The sequence below is a fragment of the Glycine max genome, chromosome 2 (genome assembly GCF_000004515.6).
Source record: "Glycine max cultivar Williams 82 chromosome 2, Glycine_max_v4.0, whole genome shotgun sequence".
In the NCBI taxonomy this organism is placed as follows: Eukaryota; Viridiplantae; Streptophyta; class Magnoliopsida; order Fabales; family Fabaceae; genus Glycine; species Glycine max.
In genome coordinates, this window is record NC_016089.4 from 45,058,247 (window position 1) to 45,068,534 (window position 10,288).

Sequence of the window (10,288 nt, forward strand, 5' to 3'; positions counted from 1 at the left end):
TTAGCACCCACCTTGCTCCTCTCTCCTCACTCCTAATGCTGGCATAAAAAACCATATATATATAATAGAAAGAAATTAAGGAAATAAAGTCAATATCAGTATAGGTTTTGTTCTTTAGTTAAAGCAAGAGCCACAGATCAATTGCATGCATTAACTTCAAATTCAAATTATTATGATTCTTATAATTAATTTTGTTTGTCTTTGAAATTACACCAAATTAATTAATAGCTGATCAACATTATATATAATATATTTGTCTTTGATATATAGTATACTTCGAGTAGGGTACCTATTAATTTATATTTGTCTTTGATAAATAGTTGATCACCACTTGCAATATTGTAATTTATAGAGTGCAACATGACGAAAAAAATAGTCAAATTCTCTTGTGATTTAGTCTCAGAACTGTAAAATTTTCCGCCACTACTATCCTATGGTGAAATACATACTTTCTGCTAGCTATATTAATAATCCTTGTACACCTATTAAAGACGATATATTATTAACCGATGCAACATAATTCATGTAATTGATGAACTATTAATTCTAGGCTTTGCTAAAGTTAGGATGAGAATTGAGGGCGGTTGTGCGATGTCACAGTTGTCCTTGAGTGTCTTCAATCGAAAAATTTGAGATGGTGTTGTGTGTGTGTGTGTCAAAGGAAAGTGTCGTAGTCCTTTCCTTTATCAGCGTGAACTTTACTTAGCAATTAATCCATAGAGGCATAGAATAATAATATATTCAGAAATCATTGGTATACTTTCACCAAGTTTGATAATGAGCACATATATATCTAACGCCAATATTACACAATTAAGTCCGTGGGCTTTGGCCAATGTTGCCTTTCCACACATGCATCATGCATAGACTATATATGCTTTAGGAAGATGATAGAAGCAAGTGTGTATATATATATATATATATATATATATATATATATATGAAACAATAAAAATAAATTTAAACATCATTTTAAGATAGTTTAAAGTTTTAACTTAGAACGAGTCATGCCATCTCAAAAACAAATGGGCTTGTTTTATTACGTGGAAAGTGATCACTTTAAAGTAGCTAGTCCATTCCCGAAATAAAATGCAAAGAATTGATCTGTTGCTAAATGATTGCACGATTGAGCTGCCACAAAGTAGTAGAATATATATATTTCTGCAAAATTTATTTGAAAATCAGTGCTTCAAACCAGTGCTAAATTTATTTGCACCTATATGAATTGATGTTAATTAACGTATGATTCCAAATTCGAAGAGGTTTCAAACAACTCAATTCAATTAGAGAGAAATTTCTTATACTTTTGTACCATTTCAAGTGTGTATTACTGACTAACGAGTAGCTTAGACTGTCGCTCTCTCCAACTTAATCAGATATTCAGTGCTTACCGTGCAATTTTTCCCTCTCTGATAAGATCTAACAATCTTCAATTCCTTCGATTAAGTTAACTTCTCCAACATTTAAAATTAGAATATAATCAACAATAAATTTCTCAGTGGTTTATAATTGCAAGAATTTTAAATTCATTTTTTTAAAGAAAGAAACTAAAGTTGCTACTTTGTTTGAATTATATCAACCAAAAAGAAAAGCAACCAAACTAAGCTAAAAAAAAGAGTTCACACCGACTCTAAAATAATCGAAGAGAAGCTTTTTTTTTTCGTTATTATGTAGATTTTGCTTATTTAAAGCAACTCAATGTGGTGGATCTCGTTCCATAGTTCAAAACCTTCGTTCAATTCAAGCAAATAATAGCACCCAAAAAAAAAAACACTCACAATTTCACATGCATATAAAAGTGCTGCCCTAGACACTCAAAACCCTACGTACGTCAACATCTGGGAAAAATAAAAATGGCGAAAAGGAGCAATATCTCACACACACTATTGAGTAGTATGTATGTTTTTTTGTGCGTGGTTGGGTTTTCGGAGTGTTCGAGCATAAGCACGTTCCTCTACAGCGGGTGCACGCAGCAACGGTACACTCCCAACTCGCCCTACGAGTGGAATATCAACTCGTTACTCACCTCGCTGGTGAACTCGGCGACGTACTCTGCTTATAACAACTTCACGGTCGTGGGGTCCACTCAGCAGGACGCGGTGTACGGGCTCTACCAGTGCCGCGGCGACCTCGCCATGCCGGACTGCGCCGCCTGCGTGGCCCGAGCCGTCACGCGCGCCGGCGACATCTGCCGCGGCACGTGCGGCGGCGCGGTGCAGCTCGACGGCTGCTTCGTGAAGTACGACAACGCCACGTTCCTCGGCGCGGCGGACAAGACGGTGGTGCTGAAGAAGTGCGGGCCGTCGGTCGGGTACAACCCCGACGCCATGGGGAGCCGCGACGCCGTGCTCGCCGGACTCGCCGCCGCCGGTGGGAACTTTCGCGTCGGTGGGTCCGGTGGGGTACACGGCGTGGCGCAGTGCACCGGCGACCTGAGCTACGGGGAGTGCCAGGACTGCGTGGCGGAGGCGATCTCGCGCCTGAAGAGCGATTGCGGCACAGCGGATTACGGTGACATGTTTCTCGGGAAGTGTTACGCGAGGTACTCCGTTGGTGGGGCCCACGATGAGTCCAAGGCCCACGGTAAGGCCCATCATCATGATCATCGCATGCTTCCTCTTCTCTTACTACCTCTCATGGGTTTCAGGTTTTAAACTCCAAACAATAATAAGCTTGTAGATTGGAAAGGATGTAAAAAAATGGAAATTGTAATTTTCTTTGTGAAATTGTAAGAATTAAAGCTTTAATAAAGGTTTAATTGCTTCATGATTTTAATTTGGTTGCGGTGAGAAAAAAATCTTCACACATTATAGTCAATTACGAAAGAATACAACTAATGTAATAAAAAAAAAACATGTAATTGTAGAGTGTCAAAATAATTTAATCTTGCGCACTGTAATTTAAAACTATGAATTACTTCTATATTTTAATTCTCACATAATCACTTTAACTAATTTTAGTTTTCTTACATAATACTTTAATTCATTTTAGTCCTTTCAATTTTATATGATGGGAACTAAAATAAATTAAATAATGTATACATAAAGACTAAAATTATAAATTTTTGGTGTAAGGATTAAAATATAAAAATTGTGCAAATATAGAAAATAAATGAGTAATTAAACTTTTAAAAGTTGTTTTCTTTTGGATAAGTAAATTGAGAGCTTTGTTTATTTACTTATAGTAGTCGACCTTCATGTATAAACAAGACTATGGTTCGTTGCTTTTGCTTTGAGTTTGGCTGTTTGGGTCACTTGAAAACATATATTTTTGTTACAAAAAGAAAGAAAATAACTTGTTTTAATTTTCTGTAATGGTGGCTCGTGTGTTGCAGACAAATCGAATCATGGAGGTGTAAAGACATTTTCTATAATTATTGGATCATTAGCGGGAGTGGCCATACTTATTATTTTCTTTGCTTTCATGAGCAAGATTTGTGGGCGACAGGGTAAGTAGTATATATGTACTTTTTTTTTCCGTTTTTCATATATTTTAATTTGGTTTATTGTATTGAGAAAAGAAAAGAAAATGATTCAACAAATATTCTAACATGATTCCTTCTTTTTTATTGTATCTTTCCCATGCAGGTAAATAAATTAAATTAAGCTTGAGATTCAAAGTGGCATGAGCACATGTCGATCAGTTTTCACTAGTTGCCCTCCCAATCTCCTGTATTGGTTTGCTTTTGTGCCTCTTTTACTTTTTTCTTTTATTTTTCTTTCTTTATTTTACTTACTCTTTTTTTGTTTCAAATTTAAAATTCAATTCGAAAGAGAACTTTGAACCTTGAGGAGGATACCATATGAAAAAAAAGAATGTACAATGAACATTTGTATTTGAAATTTTGAATAAAAGTTTGTGCTGTCTAATGTCTCATTCTTGTAAAGAAAAAAAGTGAATATATTATTCTTTTGTTTCTTTAAAGTTGTATAATATTTTTGCTTTGCTTTTCAACCTTATGTGCGCCCACGAACTTTTTGGACGGTTACTTAAAATTTGTACAAGATTAACTAATCGGTTTAATGGTACATTAAAACATTGCATGAATGATTTAACAAGATTTGATTATTGTACAAACACACTTGAACCACAACTAAGTTAAGGAAAACTTACTCTACCACGAAGAAGTTTATACTCTACCTCTTTGACCTAAAATAATACTACAATACTAGTCAAACCAAGGATCATTTTGCAGATCTTTAGTGTTTGTTTAGCTTGTCAATGACCTCATATACTGCAGCAAAGCTCTCTATCTTAAATGATTCCAGTCCTAAGAATTTTTTTAAAAAATGACAATATTCTTTTTTAAAACTCACAAGTCACAATTAGCTCATGTACCTCACTTTGAGATATCGGAACACTGTCTCTATCAATAATGTACCTGTGTTTGTTATCCGTGAATGAAAGGAACAAAAGTGTAACATGGGGAATGGAATTATGGAAACTTCCCATAACTTGAAAGAGCTATATATTATTTCATGGATACCGTGTTTCGGTTTTGGATTGAAAATCTTCATATCATAATTTAGATTAAAGTTACATGGAATAATCTAGCTTTTATCTAATATTTAAAAGATTTGAAACTGAAAGTTAAGCATATACTAAAAGTCTAAAACACAGTCAAGAACTGAAAAGTGATTGTCAAAATGAAAATTAAAAGGAGACTTGAATTATGAACCACATTATTTTATCTTATATATACTGTATAATAATAAAACCATTTTTTTTTTGTATTTGTGTTTCTTTTTTACGAATTGCAAGCCCAATAACTTGTCCTATATTTCCAGCGCCAGACTCTAAGTCATATATCACAGAGAGTTCCTATTGGCCCTTTCAAGTTTTGTTATTGACCCCTACACCAGCTTGAAAAGTTCCTTCTGTCCCCATTTCAAATTCTTTACCCCCTCCCTGTCCCTGGCACCCCTTCCCCTTCTCCTTTATCCTTTATCCTTCCTCCTTCCCCTTTCTTCCTTCTCCTTCTAGTTCTGCTTCTCCTTACCCAAGTCCAACCCAAATGAACCCTTACCTTCCCCTTTGTTTTGTTATATTTTTTTTATAGTTTTTTTATTCAACGGAATCACAATTTTGTTTTTTTTAATATCACAACGGAATCACAATTTTATTGTTTAATTTTTTTTAACTCAAAAAAATTGTGATTTCATTGTATTGTGGAAACATATAATAACTGAATCATGATTTCATTGTATTAAAGGAGTGCTAAAAAAAATAACAATGGAATGTGATTTCATTGTTACGTTTGTGCTGACATAAAAAATATACTTGTGATTTCGTTATGTTTGAGGGGTGGGAGAGAAATGGTTGAACAATAGAATCTTGATTCTGTTATACATTTTATTCAACGAATTATGATTTGGGGGAAAAGACATTTTTGGAATAAAAAAGGGATCAGGGGCCAAAAGCAATTTGAATGGGGCCAGTAGCAACTTCTTACTACATTACTAAGCCCAAATAATTGGGCTCCAATTGGAAAACCCAGTTGCAGCGTACTTCCTATTTCGCTTTTTAGTAAAAGAACCCAAAACCATAACAGCAGATAATTGTTAATTGATGACGAACATAGGATCAATCAAAGAACATTCTGGAGTGTCCGCGACCACTAACACAAAATACATATTATAATTTCATTGTTCATCACAAAAATTGAAAGCACCATATCATTAGACAACGTGTTTTTCTACTAGAGATCTCTTTTCTCTAGCTAGTGTAATATCATTAATCAATGGCTGGCACTATCTTTGGATACCCTTTCAGACACTTCATCTGGGGTCACCCACCAATTTTCAAAGAATGGTCCGGCTCAACAGCCCTCTTAGATTGGCTCGAATCACCCACTGCCCACATCTTAAAAATTAACGTTCCAGGTAACATGTTAATATTTGTATAAAAAAGAACTGAAGAGTTATTTATGTGCTTTTGATGTTATTTTTTAATCTGAGAGAAGATGTAGCTCATTTGATTGAACAAAGAGTATTAGTTGTTGTTGTAAATCATCTGGTACCGGTCTTCAATTATGAATTTTTTTTTTCAAAGTTTTAATTACTTTGATTTGATAATCTATGTTAATATTTAATGTAAATTTTTGTTACACATGTTATAGAAGTGAAACTCCAATTCTAATAAGGAGAATAATAGTAAAATTTTGCCTAGAATTACATCTAAAATGTGTCCTTTATTTATCACACTCTTTCACCCTTTCTTCACTTTTGATGACCCGTTAGAATGTTGAGTGGTGATTCTGTGTATGATGGTGAAAATGAAATCTTTTTGTGGGTTTGACTTGATTAGTGGAGTGGTTGAATGATTATAATTGAGTTTTGGATGATGGGTATTTGTGTGGATAGGATTCAGCAAGGAAGACATAAAGGTGCAGATTGAGGATGGGAATATTCTTCACATCAAAGGGGAAGTTTGGAGAGAGGAGCCTCAAGCAAAGGAGAAGGATACTGTTTGGCATGTGGCTGAGAGAGGCACTGGGAAGGGAGGGTTCTCAAGGGAAATTGAATTGCCAGAGAATGTGAAGGTGGATCAGATTAAGGCACAGGTGGAGAATGGAGTCCTCACTATAGTTGTGCCTAAAGATGCAACACCCAAAACGCCTAAAGTGAGAAACATTAACATCACTAGCAGGCTTTAAGGTTTTGAAATCTAGAATATGTTTCTATGAATAATAATTGAGAACAAGAAAAAAAAAATGTGTTAATGATGTACTAAGGAATAAGACAATATCGGTTCTTTTGTATGTGTGTGTGTGTATAGTGTCCCCTCTTTGATTGATATGAACCTTGTGTAAATTTCATGTTACTTTGTTGAAACCTTGCTAAATAAACCAAGAGCTTGCACTAGTCTAAAAGATCCGATTCCTCCCACCTTGATCCGTCTGGAAACATAATTTGGTATGGAAAAAAACCAGATATTAGAAATGAGGCATACTCTATCCAACTATCCATCTAATCAGTCATCAATAGTGTGAATATTATATTGGAGCTGTGTAATTGGTAGCAAGTTACCAACTAGATTTCAGAGGAACGTGAGGTGTGTGAATAATAGTAGATAGAAAATTAGTTTTAAGAGCCTGTTTGATTTTCAGTCCAACTTGTAGTGTACAAATTTCGAATCAAAATTCAATAGTCCATCACAAATTGAACGCAAAAGGAAGGTTGTGAATGTTTTGATTATTCAAGCATGCACTAAGTCTCTGGCCTATAGATTTGATTATCAGTTGAGCTGATACTGTGGGGGACTGGGGAGTACTGATTTGGGCCTTTAAAAAATCTTTTATCAATTTCTATTTGCAAGCATAAGTAGCACCAAAACTAAAAATTATGTTATATTATTCTGACTTCTTAATTTTAGACTCTAGAACTTTCAAAAATCTTATATTTATTGATCATTTTATTTTTACATACAATTGCTTCGATCGATCATATTTTAGAGCTGTTAAGCCATTTTTGTTACTGCCTATAAGAGTAACTTTAAAGGCAATTACAAAAACTATTTTACTGTCAAACAACGATACCTTAACAAATTGTATCAATAGAAATTATTTATTATTAGGAATTTATATGTAAGCAACAATTTTTTATATAACTCTTTTTATATTTTATATTCATATAAGTGAGAATGATTTATTTAGTTAGAAAACTTTAATTTTTATTATGTAAAATTTTCTTGAACAAACAGTAGTATAAAAAATAAGATTAGTCTTTAGACGAGTGGATTGAACATCTATGATTTATGATTTTAAAAAAAATATAATCCTCCTGACTTATTAAGTGAAAAAAGTGGACTCACATTGTATAGTTATTGAACTAAAATGAGTTGCAGAAATAATTAAATAGAGTTGTTACCTATGCCATTAGCAAGATGATCACCCCAATCAATCGCCTTGGGCCTTGTTCTGGCTGGGTTTTTTAAAATGGACGATGGGCCACATTCTTTTTATTAAATGAATATGAATATTGTTTGCGGTGAAACGAAAAAGTATCTAAGATGGCTTATCACTAGCATCTTCCAATCAGTGTTATTAACATCCTCTAATCATTGCATGTCACTGTTGCCACCTACATGCTTTTGTCACATTGTTACTAATAGTCTTTTGAGATATCTTTTATTTAGTGGATTTCTTTAAAGCTGACTTTGATTTAGAAAAGAGAAATATAATAAATGAAAACAAAAGAAATAATTTGAAAAAAGAGAAATAGAATATAAATAAAGTAATATGTTTATTGTTTGATTTAAAATAAATATGTGAGAAATAGAATAGAAATAATTTTTTTGTGAATAGAATAGAATTTTTTTTTTTGTAAAGTTACTTTGTATGGATAAAATAAAAAATTTCAGGGTGTGTTTAGTTTGTATTTTTATTTTCTGAAAACTGTTTTCATTTTTAAAAAATATGAATTCTAAAAACATATTTGGTTTGACTTCTTGTTTTCTGTTTTCAAGAACTAAAAACACTAAAAATGTGTTTTCAAAAGAAAATGTATTTTTAAATTTGCTTAAAATTGCATTCCTTGCCACCGGATTTTCATTTTACCCAAAATGAGGTTTCTAATTTTAACTGAAAATACTGAAAATGAGATTTTATTGTTTTCAGTTTTTGATTCATTTGGGAAAATATTTTCACTGAAAATGTTTTCAAAAATCCAACTAAACGCATTTTCATCACCATTTTCTATTTCAGTGAAAATGAAAACAGAAAACAATCAAACCAAACACCTCCTAATGTTTTCTGCACCTACAAACTAGTAACTTATTTCTGCATAAAATCATCCACACCAAATTTTGAGACAACATTTGTGTTTTATTTTTTCCTCATCATGATATTAATACGAAATAATTTTGTGAAAAGTGATAATTAATTTTTGTTGGGGACTATAAGCACATATTAGGTGAATATTTCTTTTCCAATATGATTTATTTCATACTAAGGGATCAATCAAGATTCAAATCTTGAATCACTCGATTAAAAGATCCAAGTTGCTACCACTTATGTCAATCATTATTGATAAATAATATTTCTGTTTGTATTTTTTATTTGTTCAACCAAATAGAGCATAAGGCTAAAAAACAAATAGAGAGCCAAATCCAACTCAATTTTACAAGAATAAATTTGCTTTGAAACTAGGCTCAAGTTTAATAAATTTTAGTGGGTTTTTTTTTTATCATAATGGGTCATTTTTGCTAACTAAATATCATTTTAAGTTGGTCTCTAATGTACTACCTTTCGTTCTATATACAAGAAACATAGGGCAAATCATCAAGACTAAGAAAAGTGGTAGTTACATTTAATACTATCATAAATTTAAATTTTGTTCTAAAAGTGTCATTAAGTTTAAATATTGTAAGTGATGATCTCATTTAATGTTAATACTCATAATCCAATGAGTGAATGCCTAATAAATAGAGTTAACAATGAATTAAGGGTATAAAAGAAATTTAACCCTTGATAAGTTTGAAAACTAGTTAGTGTTTCTTATAATTAGGACCAAAGAAAAAGTTAATTTGTTGCTTATATATAGGACATGAGGTAGTATTTATAGAGTGGGTGATTCAAGCTACATAGGATTTCGATAACCCTAGTTACACATGGGTGGTGTCACTTTGCAAAGTGTTACCTGTTCAGGTGGCTTCATCCAGTCAGACATATTTTTTCAAAATAGTATAGTCTTTCTAACTTGGAGGTGTTACCCTGCATGGCTTCACACAAGTTTAATAGAAATATATTTTGGGCATTTTTGGACTATGTAGAAAAAATATATTTATATACAATTTTAATGTTGTGATTTGTAGAAAAAAATATAGTAGTATATAAATTTAATGTTGTATAAAAAATGTTTTATTTAATAATTTAATAGAAAATAGTATAGTTGATGAATAAAGTTTAATAGAAAACTATTTTGGGCATTTTTTAGTTTTGTAGGGAAAATGGTTTTAATTAAAAAATTTAATAGGTAAAATAATTTTATAATAATATTTAATAGAAATATTATTAAATAAGAACTACATGAAGCCAAGCATCACCTATGTGAAACTATGTAGGGTGGTGTCACCAATTCAGAAAGGTTGTGCTATCTTAAAAAGAAACATGTTTGACTAGGTGAAGCCATATAGGGTGATACCACCAAATCACTAAGTCACCTAAACTAGTGACATTTTGTAGAGTGACGTCAAGTAGAGAAGAGTTGACCCATGTCACCAAAATCCTATGTGACTCGAATCATCCATGTTTGATAAATACTTTTTTAAAATGTTATAATAAAAGTGC

At 32.5% G+C, this 10,288-nt stretch overlaps 2 protein-coding genes across 2 annotated transcripts; both read left to right on the forward strand.

Moving 5' to 3' along the window:
- The first annotated feature begins 1,689 nt into the window (after positions 1-1,689).
- LOC100800560 (plasmodesmata-located protein 7) lies at positions 1,690-3,918 on the forward strand. The gene is made up of 3 exons (XM_006575421.4): positions 1,690-2,583; positions 3,335-3,448; positions 3,588-3,918. The coding sequence occupies exons 1-3, from the start codon at positions 1,854-1,856 to the stop codon at positions 3,593-3,595; spliced, it is 852 nt and encodes a 283-aa protein (XP_006575484.1). The 5' UTR covers positions 1,690-1,853; the 3' UTR covers positions 3,596-3,918.
- A 1,822-nt stretch (positions 3,919-5,740) lies between these two features.
- On the forward strand, positions 5,741-6,655 carry LOC100170732 (peroxisomal small heat shock protein). The gene is made up of 2 exons (NM_001251515.1): positions 5,741-5,882; positions 6,363-6,655. Exons 1-2 carry the CDS (start codon positions 5,741-5,743, stop codon positions 6,653-6,655), a joined length of 435 nt encoding a protein of 144 aa, NP_001238444.1.
- Positions 6,656-10,288: the final 3,633 nt, after the last annotated feature.